General features: G+C 41.4%; 1 protein-coding gene across 1 annotated transcript; it reads left to right on the forward strand.

Moving 5' to 3' along the window:
* The first annotated feature begins 4607 nt into the window (after nt 1-4607).
* Nucleotides 4608-18083, forward strand: TAF1L (TATA-box binding protein associated factor 1 like). Its single transcript, XM_030818386.1, is given in 4 exon segments — nt 4608-9879; nt 9952-10111; nt 10113-10297; nt 18001-18083. Coding segments are annotated over 4 exon segments (5700 nt in total).
* Nucleotides 18084-18455: the final 372 nt, after the last annotated feature.

The following is an 18455-nucleotide window of genomic DNA, read 5'->3' on the forward strand; positions in this document are numbered from 1 at the left end:
ACTAAGAAACATAGAGGATAAAGTAAGGCATAACATTCACATAATTGGAGTATAAAAAAGAAAAAGATAAAATGGAGCAGGGGCAATATTTTAAAAGATAATGTCAAAGAATTTCAGAGAACTAATGAAAGACTTTCAATTTTACTATTTAATAAGCCTAAAGGGTCAAATGGAGCTAAAAGAATAAAAAGAGAAATTTGCCTCCAGGCCAGGCACGGTGGCTCATGCCTGTAATCCCTGCACTTTGGGAGGCCGAGGTGGACAGAGTACTTGAGGTCAGGAGTTCGAGACCCGCCTGGCATGGTGGCGCATGCCTGTGGTCCCAGCTACTAGGGAGGCTGAGGCAGGAGAATTGCTTGAATCCCATGGTTGAAGGTTGCAGTGAGCCAAGATTGTACCACTGCACTCCAGCCTGGGCGACAGAGTGAGACTCTGTCTTAAAAAAAAAAAAAAAAAAAAAAAAGAAAGAAAAGAAATCTGCCTCCAGAAACATGTAGTGAAACAGTAGAAAATGAAATGCAAGGAGAAAATCTTAAATATAACAAAAGGAAAAGGACAGATTACCAACAAAAAAGCACCAATCTGATCAACAGCTGATGTGAAAAGCCAGTACAAGTGAAAACCAGAGGTCAATGGAAAGATAACTTCTTGATATTGAAAGAAATAAAAAACTACCAACATAGACTTCTTTGTCCAGAGAACAAATATTTTAATAAGAAAAGTAAAATATACAGTGTTATGAAAAAAATAAGTGACGAACTGGCAAAATATTTTCAATTTATATTACAGAAAGGGTAAATATCCCTAACATATTAAAATTTTATTTAAAAAGAGGAGAAAGGACTAACAACCTTAGAAAAATGAATAAGAGATATGAACAAATACACAGGAAAAATAAATGCAAATGCCCCTTGGTTGAAAAGATACTCCATGTCATCCATGATAAGATAAGTGCAAATTAAAACTACAGCAAGATACTGTCTTATACCTATGAGATCAGCAAAAATTCAAAAATTTGACAACATGCTATGTTGTTGAAGCTTTGGGGAAACTGTCCCTCTCATTCATTGCTGTTGGGAATGAAAAATGGTTCAACAACTAAGGAATAGAATTTGGCAAATACTGATGAAATAATATCTGCATTTACTCTTTGACCCACTAATCCCTCTTGCAGGAATCTATCCCAAAGATGTTCTGACCAAAAAAAAAAAAAAAAGGATGCATACATAAGACTTCTCACTGCAGCACTGTGTGAAATAGCAAAGCCTGGAAACAACTCAAATACCTGTCAATGGGTGGCTGGTATACTCACCCAAGTGATAACTCTACAGTTATCAAAAATAAGAAGGAATCTCTATAAACTACTGTGGAGTAATCTCCAAGATATATTTTTAAGCAAGAAAAGCAAGGTGGAAAAGTATATACTATTGGTTATCTAAAAGGAAGAGATAAAAACATGCATACACAATTGATAGTATTTAAAAATAGAATGATCAATAATAAAACTTTAAATATGATTACTTATAGAGGATTACATAGACAGCCACCCAAGATAATCTGCAATCAAATTGTGAAAATCATTAAGACAGCTGACTAGACTAGGGTTACTAGATGTAAGACAATTATAATTAAAAAGCAGTTGAATTCCTATATTAACAAGAAATCAAGGATATGTATACACACCTACATACACACATTTTAAATTAACATTTAATAGCCACATAAGACTCAAACATTTAGGAATAAATCAACAAAAGATGTTTAAGATATCTAAGCAGAAAAAGTATTAAATTTTATTGAAAAATATTTAAAGAAAGCTTAAATAAATAAAGGGCTACCACGTTCATTATGTTCATGGATAAGAAAACTCATGTAACAAAAATATCAGGTCTCCCCAAATTAATTTATGGGTATAATACAATTCTAATATAAACCCCTCAGATTTTTAAAGTGGGAATTAACAAGGTGATTCTAAAATTTATATGCAAGGGCAAAAGATAAAAAAAATCTAATATAGTTTTGGAAAAAAATCAAGGTTGGGGCAGGGCTCATTTTTGTCAACTGTCTAGATTTATTATAAAGCTATAGGAATTGAGCTATAGACATTAAGTGTAGTGAGTCTCCAGGGTAAACAAATAGACCAATGGAACAGAACAGAAATTCAGAAAGAGATATTAATAATACATTTTTCTATGGTAATCTGATATATGACAAAGATCCATCACAGATTAATGGGTATCTATGGTGCTGTAACAACTGATTATCAGAGAGAGAAGGACAGACAGACAGACACACACATACACACACAAACTAGATTTATATCAAACACATAAATTACAGATAGATTAAAGAACTAAACAAAAAAACAAGTGAAACATTAAAACTTTTAGAATGTTAAGAAAATATCTTTATGACTTTTAGTAGGAAAAGCTTTTTTAGAAAAAAAAAAAAAAGCATAGGCTAGGCGTGGTGGCTCACACCTGTAATCTCAGCACATTGGGAGGCCAAGTGGGTCAGATCACCTGAAGTCAGGAGTTTGAGACCAGCCTGGCAACACGGCAAAACCCTATCTCTACTAAAAGTACAAAAAATAGCCGGGCGTGGTGGCGTGTGCCTGTAGTCCCAGCTACTTGGGGAGGCTGAGGCAGAATAATCACTTGAACCCGGAGACAGAGGTTGCAGTGAGCCGAGATCATGCCACTGCACTCCAGCCTGGGTGACAGAGCAAGACTCTGTCTCAAAAAGAAAAAAAAAGCATAAAGGAAAAATTTGGTAAGAGAAGATTGAAATTTTAAAATACATATTAATCAAAGACACCATTAAAATAGATTAAAAGACATGTCACCGACTAGGGAAGTTATTTGCAAGCAAATCCATAATATATGAAGAACTCTTATACATCAATGAAAAGACAGATAACCTAAAAATACTATAAAAATTAGATAAAAATATATGAAAAGGCAATTGACATAAGAGGAAAAACAGTTGGTCAATAAGTGTATGAAAAGTTAGCCTTCACTAGGAATCGGAGAAATACAAATTAAAACCACAATATCATTATACATTTATTAGAAATGAAGAAAAATTAACAAATGACAATGCTAAGTGTTAGAATGGATGTGGGGAGGTGAGAACTTTTATACACTGCTGTTAGGTATGTAAAATGGTACAACTACTTTGGAGAACAATTTAGTAATAGCAAGTGTAGTTGAAAAAGCATATATTGTAAAATCTAGTAATTCCACTCCTAGATGTATACCCTGAAGAATGTGTCCTACATATGCTCAAGGAATCATATACATTATTTATAAAAGGAACAATTTGGAAACAATTTAAATGAACAAACATAGGAACATAGATAAATTGTAGCATAACCATACTGTAGAACACTATAGAGCTATAAAAATAGAATTGAATGCATCAACATAGTTGAATATCATAAACATAAATTTTATCCAGAAAACATTATGGCTAAGAGTACATACAGTAAGGTCAGGTGTGGTGGCTCTCGACTGTAATCCCAGCACTTTGGGAGGCCAAAGTGGGACGACTGCTTGAGGCCAGGAGGAGTTTAAGACCAGCTTGGCTAACATAGTGAGATCCCATCTCTTAAAAAAAAAAGGAAGGGAAAAAAAAAACGAGTACACACAGTATGATGCCTTTTATACAAAATTGTAAAGCATGACAATACTATAGATTATTTGGAGAAGCATACATATGCAGTTCATGTATAAAGAGATTTATGGAGGCTGGGTGCAGTGGCTCACGCCTGTAATCCCAGCACTTTGGGAGACAGAGACAGGCTGACCATCTGAGGTCAGGAGTTTGAGACTAGCCTGGCCAATATGGTGAAATCTTGTCTCCACTAAAAATACAAAAAATTAGCCAGGCATGGTGGCTCATGCCTGTAATCCCAGCTACTATGGAGGCTGAAGCAGAAGAATCTCTTGAACTCCTGAGGCGGAGGTTTCAGTGAGCCGAGATCGCGCCACTGCACTCCAGCCTGGGGTGACACAGCAAGACTTTGTCTCAAAAACCAGCAAACAGGCCGGGCACAGTGGCTCACGCCTGTAATCCCAGAACTTTAGGAAGCCGAGGCGGGCGGATCGCAAGGTCAGGAGATCGAGAGGCTAACATGGTGAAACCCCATCTCTACTAAAAATACAAAAAAAAAAAAAAAAAATTAGCCAGGCGTAGTGGCGAGCGCCTGTAGTCCCAGCTACTCAGGAGGCTGAGGCAGGAGAATGGCGTGAACCCAGGAGGCGGAGCTTGCAGTGAGCCGAGATCGCGCCACGGCACTCCAGCCTGGGTGACGGTGCAAGACTCCGTCTCAAAAAAAAAAAAATGTTTTCCGGGTTTTTCCCCCGCCCCTTCGCCCCCCCCGCCCCTTCGCCCCCCCCGCCCCTTCGCCCCCCCCGCCCCTTCGCCCCCCCCCCCCCCCCCCCCCCCCTTCGCCCCCCCCCGCCCCTTCGCCCCCCCCCGCCCCTTCGCCCCCCCCCCGCCCCTTCGCCCCCCCCCCCCGCCTTTATTCAGCTTCCGGTAGACGCTGGTAGGGTAAGGGAGCCAGTAGGTCACTTCCTGGCGACTGTTTGTTTTATTTCCGGTTTATGGGATCCGGCTGCGATTTGCTGCTGAGGGCAGCAGCTACCGTCACTGCCGCCATCATGTCAGACACCGACAGCGAGGAAGATTCAGCTGGAGGCGGCCCATTTTCTTTAGCGGGTATCCTTTTCGGCAACATCAATGGAGCGGGGCAGCTGGAGGGGGAAAGCGTCTTGGATGATGAGTGTAAGAAGCACTTGGCAGGCTTGGGGGCTTTGGGGCTGGGCAGCCTGATCACTGAACTCACGGCAAATGAAGAATTGACCCGGACTGGCGGTGCCTTGGTAAATGATGAAGGGTGGATTAGGAGTACAGAAGATGCTGTGGACTATTCAGACATCAATGAGGTGGCAGAAGATGAAAGCCGAAGACACCAGCAGACGATGGGGAGCTTGCAGCCGCTTTGCCACTCAGATTATGATGAAGATGACTATGATGCTGATTGTGAAGACATTGATTGCAAGTTGATGCCTCCTCCACCTCCACCCCCGGGACCAATGAAGAAGGGTAAGGACCAAGATGCTATTACCTGTGTGTCTGAAAATAGAGAAGGCATCATCTTGCCCTCCATCATTGCCCCTTCCTTTCTGGCCTCAGAGAAAGTGGACTTCAGTAGTTACTCTGATTCAGAATCTGAGATGGGACCTCAGGAAGCAACACAGGCAGAATCTGAGGATGGAAAGCTGACCCTTCCATTGGCTGGGATTATGCAGCATGATGCCACCAAGCCGTTGCCAAGTGTCACAGAACTTTTTCCAGAATTTCGACCTGGAAAGGTGTTACGCTTCCTACATCTTTTTGGACCAGGGAAGAATGTCCCTTCTGTTTGGCGGAGTGCTCGGAGAAAGAGGAAGAAGCGTCGTGAGCTGATACAGGAAGAGCAGATCCAGAAGCTGGAATGCTTGGTAGAATCAGAAGTCAGCCAGAAGTCTTTGTGGAACTATGACTACGCTCCACCACCACCTCCAGAGCAGTGTCTCTCTGATGATGAAATCAAGATGATGGTTTCTGCGAAGTCCAAATTTTCCCAATCAACTGGAGATGTAGATAAAGTGACAGATACCAAACCAAGAGTGGCTGAGTGGCGTTATGGGCCTGCCCGACTGTGGTATGATATGCTGGGTGTCTCCGAAGATGGCAGTGGGTTTGACTATGGCTTCAAACTGAGAAAGACACAACATGAACCTGTGATAAAATCTAGAATGACAGAGGAATTTAGGAAACTTGAAGAAAGCAATGGCACTGATCTTCTGGCTGACGAAAACTTCCTGATGGTGACCCAGCTGCATTGGGAGGATTCTATCATCTGGGATGGGGAGGATGTCAAACACAAAGGGACAAAACCTCAGCATGCAAGCCTGGCAGGCTGGCTTCCTTCTAGCATGACTAGGAATGCAATGGCTTACAATGTTCAGCAAGGTTTTGCAGCCACTCTGGATGATGACAAACCTTGGTACTCCATTTTTCCCATTGACAGTGAGGATCTGGTGTATGGACGCTGGGAGGACAACATCATTTGGGATGCTCAGGCCATGCCCCGGCTGTTGGAACCTCCTGTTTTGGCACTTGATCCCAATGATGAGAACCTCATTTTGGAAATTCCTGATGAGAAGAAAGAGGCTACCTCTAACTCCCCCTCCAAGGAGAGTAAGAAGGAACCATCTCTGAAGAAGAGTCGAATTCTCTTGGGCAAAACAGGTGTCATCAGGGAGGAACCACAGCAGAACATGTCTCAGCCAGAAGTGAAAGATCCATGGAATCTCTCCAATGATGAGTATTATTTCCCCAACCAACAGGGTCTTCGAGGCACCTTTGGAGGGAATATTATCCAGCATTCGATTCCTGCTGTGGAATTATGGCAGCCCTTCTTTCCCACCCACATGGGGCCCATCAAAATCCGGCAGTTCCATCGGCCACCTCTGAAAAAGTACTCATTTGGTGCACTCTCTCAGCCAGGTCCCCATTCAGTCAAACCTTTGCTAAAGCACATTAAAAAAAAGGCCAAGATGAGAGAACAAGAGAGGCAAGCCTCAGGTGGTGGAGACTTATTTTTTATGCGCACACCTCAGGATCTCACAGGCAAAGATGGAGATCTTATTCTTGCAGAATATAGTGAGGAAAATGCACCCTTAATGATGCAGATTGGCATGGCAACCAAGATAAATAACTATTACAAACGGAAACCTGGAAAAGATCCTGGAGCACCAGATTGTAAATATGGGGAAACTGTTTACTGCCATACATCTCCTTTCTTGGGCTCTCTCCATCCTGGCCAGTTACTGCAGGCATTTGAGAACAACCTTTTTCGTGCTCCAATTTATCTTCATAAGATGCCAGAAACTGATTTCCTGATCATTCGGACAAGACAGGGTTACTATATTCGGGAATTAGTGGATATTTTTGTGGTTGGCCAGCAGTGTCCCTTGTTTGAAGTTCCTGGGCCTAACTCCAGAAGGGCCAATATGCATATTCGAGACTTTCTACAGGTTTTCATTTACCGCCTTTTCTGGAAGAGTAAAGATCGGCCACGGAGGATACGAATGGAAGATATAAAAAAAGCCTTTCCTTCCCATTCAGAAAGCAGCATCCGGAAGAGGCTAAAGCTCTGCGCTGACTTCAAACGCACAGGGATGGATTCAAACTGGTGGGTGCTTAAGTCTGATTTTCGTTTACCAACTGAAGAAGAGATCAGAGCTAAGGTGTCACCAGAGCAGTGCTGTGCTTATTATAGCATGATAGCTGCAGAGCAACGACTGAAGGATGCTGGCTATGGTAAGAAATCCTTTTTTGCCCCAGAAGAAGAAAAAGAGGAAGATTTCCGGATGAAGATTGATGATGAAGTTCACACTGCTCCTTGGAACACCACAAGGGCCTTCATTGCTGCCATGAAGGGCAAGTGTCTCCTGGAGGTGACTGGGGTGGCAGATCCCACAGGGTGTGGTGAAGGATTCTCCTATGTGAAGATTCCAAATAAACCAACACAGCAGAAGGATGATAAAGAGCCGCAGGCAGTGAAGAAGACAGTGACAGGAACAGATGCAGACCTTCGTCGCCTTTCCCTGAAAAATGCCAAGCAACTTCTACGTAAATTTGGTGTGCCTGAGGAAGAGATTAAAAAGTTGTCCCGCTGGGAAGTGATTGATGTGGTGCGCACAATGTCAACAGAACAGGCTCGTTCTGGAGAGGGGCCTATGAGTAAATTTGCTCGTGGATCAAGGTTTTCTGTGGCTGAGCATCAAAAGCATTACAAAGAGGAATGTCAGCGCATCTTTGACCTGCAGAACAAGGTTCTGTCATCAACTGAAGTCTTAACAACTGACACAGACAGCAGCTCAGCTGAAGATAGTGACATTGAAGAAATGAGAAAGAACATTGAGAACATGTTGCAGAACAAGAAAACCAGCTCTCAGCTGTCACGTGAATGGGAGGAGCAGCAGCGGAAGGAACTACAGCGAATGCTACTGGCAGCGGGTTCAGCAGCATCAGGAAACAATCACAGAGATGATAACACAGCTTCCAAGACTAGCCTTAACTCTTCTGCCACTGGACACTGTCTCAAGATTTATCGCACATTTCGAGATGAAGAGGGGAAAGAGTATGTTCGCTGTGAGACAGTCCGAAAACCAGCTGTCATTGATGCCTATGTGCACATACGGACTACAAAAGATGAGAAATTCATTCAAAAATTTGCCCTTTTTGATGAAAAACATCGGGAAGAGATGCGAAAAGAACGGCGGAGGATTCAAGAGCAACTGAGGCGGCTTAAGCGGAACCAGGAAAAGGAGAAGCTTAAGGGTCCTCCTGAGAAGAAGCCCAAGAAAATGAAGGAGCGTCCTCACCTAAAACTGAAATGTGGGGCATGTGGTGCCATTGGACACATGAGGACTAACAAATTCTGCCCCCTCTATTATCAAACAAATGTGCCACCTTCCAAACCTGTTGCCATGACAGAAGAGCAGGAGGAGGAGTTGGAAAAGAGAGTCATTCGTAATGATAATGAAGAACTTATCAAGGTTGAAGGGACCAAAATTGTCTTGGGGAAACAGCTAATTGAGAATGCGGATGAGGTTCGCAGAAAATCTCTGGTTCTCAGGTTTCCTAAACAGCAGCTTCCTCCAAAGAAGAAACGGCGAATTGAAACCACTGTTCACTGTGACTATTTGAATACACCTCATAAGTCCATCCACCGACGCCGCACAGACCCTATGGTGACGCTATCATCCATCTTGGAGTCTATCATCAATGACATGAGAGATCTTCCAAATACATACCCTTTCCACACTCCAGTCAATGCAAAGGTTGTAAAGGACTACTACAAAATCATCACTCGGCCAATGGACCTACAAACACTCCGTGAAAATGTGCGTAAGTGCCTCTACCCGTCTCGGGAAGAGTTCAGAGAGCATCTGGAGCTAATTGTGAAAAACAGTGCAACCTACAATGGGCCAAAACACTCGTTGACTCAGATCTCTCAATCCATGCTGGATCTCTGTGATGAAAAACTCAAAGAGAAAGAAGACAAATTAGCTCGCTTAGAGAAAGCTATCAACCCCTTGCTGGATGATGATGACCAAGTGGCATTTTCTTTCATTCTGGACAACATTGTCACCGAGAAAATGATGGCAGTTCCAGATTCTTGGCCATTTCATCACCCAGTTAATAAGAAGTTTGTTCCAGATTATTACAAAGTGATTGTCAATCCAGTGGATTTAGAGACCATACGTAAGAACATCTCCAAGCACAAGTATCAGAGTCGGAAGAGTTTTCTAGGTGATGTAAACCTTATTCTGGCCAACAGTGTTAAGTATAATGGACCTGAGAGTCAGTATACTAAGACTGCTCAGGAGATTGTGAACGTCTGTTACCAGACAATGACTGAGTATGATGAGCATTTGACTCAACTTGAGAAGGATATTTGTACAGCTAAAGAAGCAGCTTTGGAGGAAGCAGAATTAGAAAGCCTGGACCCAATGACCCCAGGGCCCTACACACCTCAGCTTCCTGACATGTATGATACCAACATATCCCTCAGTACGTCTCGAGATGCCTCTGTATTTCAAGATGAGAGCAATATGTCTGTCTTGGATAGTCCCACTGCCACTCCAGAAAAGCAGATGTGCCAGGGCCGAGGTAGGCTGGGTGAGGAAGACTCTGATGTGGATATGGAAGGGTATGATGATGAGGAGGAGGATGGGAAACCTAAGCCTCCAGCTCCAGAAGGGGGAGATGGTGATCTTGCAGATGAAGAGGAAGGAACTGTACAACAACCTGAAGCCAGTGTCCTGTATGAGGATTTGCTTATGTCTGAAGGAGAAGATGATGAGGAAGGAACTGTACAACAACCTGAAGCCAGTGTCCTGTATGAGGATTTGCTTATGTCTGAAGGAGAAGATGATGAGGAAGATGCTGGGAGTGATGAAGAAGGAGACAATCCTTTCTCTGCTATCCAGCTGAGTGAAAGTGGAAGTGACTCTGATGTGGGATATTGTGGAATAAGACCCAAACAACCGGATGGGCATGGAAAATGAAGAAAGCATGATGGCCTATGAGGGAGACGGTGGGGAGGCTTCCCATGATTTGGAGGATAGCAACATCAGTTATGGGAGCTGTGAGGAGCCTGATCCCAAGTTGAACACCCAAGACACAATCTTCAGCAGCATCGGAAATTTCCAGCTGGGCGTGGTGGCTCACACCTGTAATCTCAGCACTCTGGGAGGCCAAGGCGGGCGGATCACCTGAGGTCAGAAGTTTGAGACCAGCTTGGCCAACATGTCGAAACTTCATCTCTACGGAACATACAAAAATTAGCCAGGCATGGTGGTGCATGCCTGTAATCCCAGCTACTCGGGAGGCTGAGGCAGGAGAATTGCTTGCACCCGGGAGGCAGAGGTTGCAGTGAGTGGAGACCATGCCACTGCACTCCAGCCTGGGCCAAAGAGTGAGACTCCATCTCAAAAAAAAAACAAGAAAGAAAATTTCCAAGCATGGTATCATCTCACTTTTCTAATTTACAGGCTGGAACAGATGAGAGCCCTCGTGCTGGGACAGAGAATTGGGTTCTAGTGGACTCTGCTACACTTAAACCTGTGTGACAAACCGCCCATTATTTTATTATTTATTTAATTATGCAATGCCTAGTTCCTACACGGATTTGAGGCAAATTACCGTAAGTTTTGAAACAGCCTATATGTCAGAAATGATAATGTTGCCATCTAAATGTTTTATGTCCCTCCCCACCAGGAGAAATGGTAGGAAAATGGTAAGTTTCTTAGGGCAAAGACTGTGTCTTGTGTTTCTTTTCATGCTTAGGATATGGTTCTGTGCATAGTAGGTACTCAGCAAATGTTCCTAGAATCATAAAACCCTCAACAGATATGTTACTGAGCATCTCCTTTTCATGATGAGTACTCTGTCAGATCCTTGGGATGCAAAGGTAAATAAGACAAATCCCTTTTCCCCAAAGAGCTCACCATCGAGTTGGGGGAGGAGAAGTGGAATTCAAAACATGTTAATAAATCATTATAGTACTGTGAGATAAGTGCAATTAAGAAGCTAGCTGTAAAGTATAGGGGAAATAGAGGAGTAATCATATCTGAAAAGTCAAGGAAGTCTTCCTAGAGATAATTTTTAAGCTGATTGTTTTAGAATTAGTAGAAGTTTGCCAGATGGAAAAGTCCAGTCAAAGTGTAACATGAATGGGAAAGGCCACAGTCTAGAAATGGCAGTGTGTTTCTAGTTTGTTTGTTTGTAACTGCCTTGTTCCAGGAAGGATTTAAGATGGTTTATATTCCAGTCCTTTAATGCTGGAATGGCTAGAGATGAGACTGAAAGATGGGCAGGAAGTATATCATCACAAGCTTTGCATTTGATGTTAATGTGTATGATTTTTATATTATGGGAAATAAGCTCTTAGAGGAGTGATGTAATCAGGCTTGTGTTTTAGAAATCTGTGTAATGTACGAATGAAGAAAGAAATTGAAGAATCATATATAACAGATGTATGTGATTCCATTTTTGTAAAACACAGAACCATGTGTGTTTATTTGTATGTGTTTTTATATATACTCTATATACTCTTGCATGCAAAGGTAAAAGTCTGAAAGGATATATGCTAACTGTTCACAATGATAACCCCCCAGGAATGGGATTGGAGGGGAGAGGGCTTCTGTGTTTGTTATGTATGCTGGGTGGGATATTGTGCTTTTATTTCTGTATCATTTGAATTTTTTTACAAGTATGTATTATTTTTGTAACACATTTTTTATTCCAAAAAAAAGAGGGAGATGGAAATTCAGAAATGTGTGTAAACAGGGAATCTTCACTGTATTGATAATGTTTTATTTCTTAAGCTGGGTAGTGGGTACCTGGATTTTCATTATATTTTTCTCGATTTCTTTTAGCATGTCTCAATATTTCATAATAAATACTTTGTAATAAGTTTCATATGTACATAATATTAAATAAATTCTAGAAGTATATATACCAAAATATTCATTGTGTTTACCTCTGAATAGTAGAAATGTATCTTTATTTTCTTTGTTTTGCATGCTTACATTTTCTAATTTGTATTACTTTTATTTTAAAAACATCTTAAAACAGAAGAATGCCACAAAGACACAGAGCTTCTGTAAGATCTTTCACATGTTACCCTTGCTGGTACATAAGACACCCCCAAACTAATGTTCTAACAGCCAGTCAATATTTTATCCCTTCTCTCTTATGCTGCCATTTTGGTCTGTTTAGGTTTAATGATATCTGTTTTAGGTGGTACCTAGCCATCTCTTGGCATAAAAAATCTGCTCAATGATTGCTTGTTAAATCTTGAATGAATGAATTATAATAAGCATGCAGATGACTCAGCATTGACTCACCTAAAGGTAATGTCTACAGTCTTTACACAGTCTTCTACACCTCCAGTGATGTAGAACTCAGCCTTGACTTGTCTGCTCATTTCAAATCCTTTCTCAAACTCTCCGTACAAGAAGACACTATTGCTTCCTTCTCCAAACGAAACCTGCTTTCTCTTACTTCTAGCCCTTTGTCCATGTACTTCCCTATTCCTAGAATGAATGCAACCTTTGTTTGTCTGCCTGGTAAATACCTATTAATCTCTCATATTACAGTTTAAACATTTCTCCCCCCTGTGAAGCATTCCTGGCTCTCTCCCTTCACTCATTAATTCACTCAACAATTACTGTGGTAGGCTAAATAATGGTCCCCAAGAATCATCAGTTCCTAATATCCAGAAGTTGTGAATATGTTGCTTTACATGGTCAAAAGGACTTTGCAAATGTGACTGAGTTGAGGATCTTGAGATGAGGGGAAAGAGACAGAGTAAGAGTAAGACAGAAGGTGATGTGAAGACAGAAGCAGAGAGATTTGAAGATGCTATACTACTGGGTTTGAAGGCAGAGAAAGAGAAAGGAATGCAGCTCTGGTAGCTGGAAAAGGCAGGAAAGTAGATTCTCCTCTAGAGCCTCCAGAAGGAACCAACTCTGCTGACACTGTGATTTTTGCCCTGTAAGACTCTTCTGATACCCAGAACTATCAGAGAATACATTTGTGTTGTTTAAAGCCACTAGCTTTGGCAGGCCAAGGAGGGCAGATCACCTGAGTTCAGGAGTTCGAGACCAGCCTGGCCAACATGGTGAAACCCCGTCTCTACTAAAAATACCAAAATTAGCTGGGTGTGGTGGCACGTGCCTGTAATTCCAACTACTCAGGAGGCTGAGGTAGGAGAATCACTTGAACCAGGAGGTGGAGGTTGCAGTGAACTGAGATTGTACCACTCACTCCAGCCTAGGCAACAGAGGAAGACTCCATCTCAAAAAAAAAAAAAAATGAAAAAGCCACTAAGTTTATGGTCATTTGTTACAGCAGCAATAGGGAACTAATATACCCATGTAACCACTATTTGCTAGACACAAAGCCAGGCACCAGAGGCACAGGCAAACCAGAAACACATGCTCTCCACCTTAAAAGAGCTTATAATCTGTTGGGGAATATGAATATTAAACAACTAAACAAATTAATATTTTCATGATATTAATGTACTTAGATTGATGGTAATTTAGATTGAAGGGGATAAGAAAAGTCTGCTTGGTGACATTACATTTAAGCAGGGACTTGACAGATGAACAGGGCTTAGCGATGTGAAGAATGGGGGAGGAGGGGTTCTCAGGAGCACGTGCTAATGCCCTGTGGCAGGATAGTGCTTGAGGTGAGGCAATGTGAGAAGAGGCTGGAGAAATGGGCAAGATCCAAATCATGACCGGCCTTATTGTCTACATTACAGAGGACAGATTTTATCTAAAGTATGATGGGGAAGACATTGAAATGGCAAATGATGTGTCATAGCTAACATTTTAAAAGATGGTTGCGACTTCTCTGTAGGGATTAGATTGAAATGGGTGACTACAGCAAAGGAAAGACCAATAGGAGACTATACAAGAAATGATATGGTATGGAGAGGGAGAGGTTTGGGTAGAGTCAACATTTAATTTCAAGGCAGTGCTCATAGGACTGGAGAACATGAATGTCTGGATAAAATGTTAAGGACATTTACCAAGTTTCTAATATGAGCATGTGGACAGATGTTTTGTATACTTTCCTGAAATGAGGACCCCTGAAGGAGTGCATAGGCTGGGGGCAGTGGAGATCAAATGTTTGGTTTTCAAATTGTTAAATCTGAGGTGCCTGTGGAACAACCAAGTAAAGATGTCAGGTAATAGTTAAGCATGTAGGTTTGGAGATCCAGAAAGATGTCTCAGATGGCACTTAAAGTCACAGGGATCATAGGGGTGGACTGTAATTTCTAAAGTCGTAGAAATTACCTAGGAAGAAAAGATACTCAAGGCTGAACCTGAAAAAACTCTGACATTTAGGACTCAAGGAAGGGGAGAGGCGATAGCAAAGGAGATTGAGAAGGAATGCTCAGAGAAGTGGAGAAAACCCAGAATCCTGGAATCAGTGAAGTCCAGGGAAGAGTATAGAAGAGGGTGAGAGTGTTGAACGGCAATAAGAGGTAAAGAGGTGAGAACTGCAGAGTGTTCCAAACTTGAGCAATGATGGCACTTATAGGCAACCTTAGCAAGAGCAAATGTGGTTGGGTCATAGGAGCCAGAATGAGGAACGAAAGTATTACAAGGAAGTGGAACATTGTGCAGGTGACTTTTTTTTTTTTAAGAAGTTTAGAATAAAAGAGGACAGACAATCAGGTGGTAGCAGATAAGGAATGTACAATCAGATAAGTGTTCTTCTTTAATAGGTGATGGAATTGCAGAGTTAAGCACCGAGGAGAAAGGAAGAGGCTGGAGTTCCAGGGGAGAAGGGGGATAGCCTGTGGGGCAAGGCTCCTAGGATGGCTGGAAGGAGTGGGATATCTCCCCTGAGAAGAGATTCGTCTTTGCTAAAAAGAGAACACTTCCCTCGGAAGGAGAGGGTACAGATGCTGGCAGGTTTGTTCTCTAGGCGGCAGGACAATGAGGATGGGAGTTCCATTCTGATGACCTCTATCTTCATCATGAAGGTCATCTCCTGAAAGTGAGATGAAACTGAAGAAGGACAATCTTAGATCTGGGGAAAGAGGGGAAGTCACTGACTAGTCATAGTGGAGCAGGAAGTGAGCAGAACAGGCCATTTTCTCTGTGATGCCCCACTTTACCTTAAACAGGGACCCACCCTAGCACTGTGATACCGGTGGAGCAATTGTTTGTGTGAACCTCTTTTCTTTACTAGACTATGAACACCTTGAAGACAGAGATTTTGCCCTCCTCATCTTGCAATTTCAATATTGTTACTGGTATATAGTAAAAATAGTTATTCATTCAGTCACTCATTCATGCATCCGACGACATTTAATTATTTAATGTTGGATTTAATTATTTATTAAATTAATTAAATGTCGAATAAATGAGTGAGTGACTAAATGAAGAACTACTATAAAACAGGACTGGTATGAAAATGTCTGATTGGTCATATCGCACATATTTCTACATTGCTGGCATTCTGAGAAATAACAAAACCCCTGGAGAGTTTGCCATCAATGGGCAATGACTTTTCCAAGGACTGCAAGAAGAGCATACATTCAGTGAAGCTAGGTGAATGTGGGTCAGTGAAGTAGTTATAAGTAAGGCTTCTTTCTTCGAACAGATATATTCTTAAAAAAAACCTTGGAGAAAGCAGAATATTCTAGTTATTTCCTGCCATTTTTCCCTGGCAGAGCCAGAGCCTAGTCCTAGGGATAAAAGAAACTTCTATTAAAAATAGAGAACATTATCACCTACAATCTCATATCTTATTTTTGCAAGTTTCAGTCTTTTCTATATATATACATTTTTATAGTAAGCATGTTATTTAAAAAACTATGTATGGTGCTATTTTTCACTTAAAATTATATCACATGAAAGCCATAGTAATCAACACAATGTGGTATTAATTAAAGGATAGACACATAGATTAATGGAACAGAAAGAGAGTACAGAAATAGACCCAGACAATGGCCAATTGATTTTCAACAAAGGCGCCGAGGCAATGTGATAGGAAAAAAAAGATATTCTTTTCAAAAAATAGTGCTGAAGTAGTTGAACGACCATATGCAATAAAAGAGAACTTCAACCATACCTCACACCATATGCAAAAATTAACTTGAAATGGATGATAAGCCTAAATTTAAAATCTAAAATTGTAAAACTAGATAAAACAAAGCAGAAAATATTTTTGACTTTGGATAGGCAAAGGTTTCTCAGGACACAAAAAGCATGAAATGTAAAAGAAAAAAATGTTAAATTGGGCTTCATCAAAATTAAAAGCATCCACTCTTTAAAAGACACCATTAGGAAAATGAAAAGAAAATTCACAGACTGGGAGAAAATATTTGCAAAACTGAGAATTCTTTAAGAATTATGAATGCAAGTCCTTTATCATAAAGTCTTGATAAAGGATTTGCATCCAGAAAACTTGAATTCTCATGATCATTCAGAAATCTTGAATAAGTCTCATAATTCAATAATAAGAAAACAGACAGCCCAATTCAAGACATGGGCAAAAGGATAGGTGTGGTGGCTCACGCCTGTAATCCCAGTGTTTTGGGAGGCTGAAGTGGGAGGATTGCTTGAGGCCAGTAGTTTGAGACCAGCCCTGGGCAACATAGTAAGACCCCATCTTTACAAAAAATACAAAAATTAGCTGGACATGGTGGTGTGCACCTGTGGTTCTAGTTACTCAGAAGGCTGAAGTCGGGGGATCATTTGAGCCCAGGAGCTCAAGATTGCAATGAGCTATGACTGTACCACTGCACCCCATCCTGGGTGACAGGACAAGATACTCTCTCTAAATAAATAAATAAGCAAAACAAAACAAAAAAAAACTGAGTAAAATATCTGAACAGGCACTTCATCAAAGGTGAATTATGAATAGCAAATAAGCATATGAAAAGATGCTCAATGTTATTAGTCATCAAGAAAATGCAAATTAAAACCGCAATGACATACAGCTACCTAGCAAATTTTTAAAAAGAGAAAAGCAACTGACGATACCAAATGCTGGTGAGGGTGCAGAGCAATTGGAGCTCACATGCGTTGCTGGCGGGAATGCAAAATGGTATAACTACTTTGGAAAATAGTTTGACAGGGATCATTAAAAGTTAAACTTATCACAGGACCTAGCAATCCCAATTCTAAATAGATAGTTACCGAAGAGCAATGAAGGTATATGTCTACATAAAAAGCTGTTCACAAATGTTTGTAGTAGCTTTATTCATAATAGTAAAAATATAGGAACTGTTTATTGGTAAATGGATAAACAAATACACATTGGAATACTACTCAAGTTTCTTGGAAGATTCTTGGAAGAATCTTTTTTTTTTTTTTTTTTGAGACAGAGTCTCACTCTGTCACCCAGGCTGGAGTGCAATGGCACAATCTTGGCTTTCTGCAACCTCCAACTCCGGGGTTCAAGCGATTCTCCTGCCTCAGCCTCCTGAGTAGCTGGGATTACAGGCGCACAGCACCATGCCTGGCTAAATTTTGTATTTTTAGTAGAGATGGGGTTCCACCATATTTGCCAAGCTGGTTTTGAACTTCTAACCTCAGGTGATCCACCCACCTCAGTCTCCCAATGTGCTGCGATTACAAGCGTGAGCCACGGTGCCTGGCCAGAAGAATCATTTTTTGAAGAGCCTGCACTGACCCATTCAGAACTGGTCTGACATTTCATCGACTGTGAGTTGCCATTGGAACATGTGGGAGCCCTGAGAGCAGGGTGATGATAAACCTCATACTCGGTGCAGGCTTCAGCCCTACCATTTCCCATTCCTCCCTTCCATTTGACTTGCTTCATTCCTCATCTGACTTGGTGCTCCTTCAGTTGTTCCTGCTGTCCCCCATGGTTTGGCTTTAGGTCTCCTGTGTCACGGCCAGACAGCCGAGGACATTTCCACAGAAAGGGCATTTGCTGTGAGGCTCAGCTGCCCCACTGATTAGCCCAGTGTTTTATATCATCCAGAGATGGAAGGAGAAACAAACTTGAGACTTGAGGGCAGGACCTCGTCTTAATGCCCCTTGCAGTGACCAATCATCTGCAAGCACAGAGCCTAATATATAGTAGGTTTCCAATACACGTTTGCTTTGTGTGCCGATTCAGTTTCTTTTTAAGATGTTAAATTCAGCTCTTAGTGAGTGGAATTAAAGTGTAAGCAGTGCAAACTGAAAATGCTGTAGCAGGAGACATGCATAAATCGTTGGAAGAGAAATAATAACCTTGATGTACTTAATTTAAGGATATTGGCTACGTAATATATTTTTGCTCATTTGTATATTTAGGAAATATTGATTGAATACCAACTATGTTGTAGA

The sequence above is a fragment of the Nomascus leucogenys genome, chromosome 8 (assembly GCF_006542625.1).
Source record: "Nomascus leucogenys isolate Asia chromosome 8, Asia_NLE_v1, whole genome shotgun sequence".
NCBI lineage: Eukaryota > Metazoa > Chordata > Mammalia > Primates > Hylobatidae > Nomascus > Nomascus leucogenys.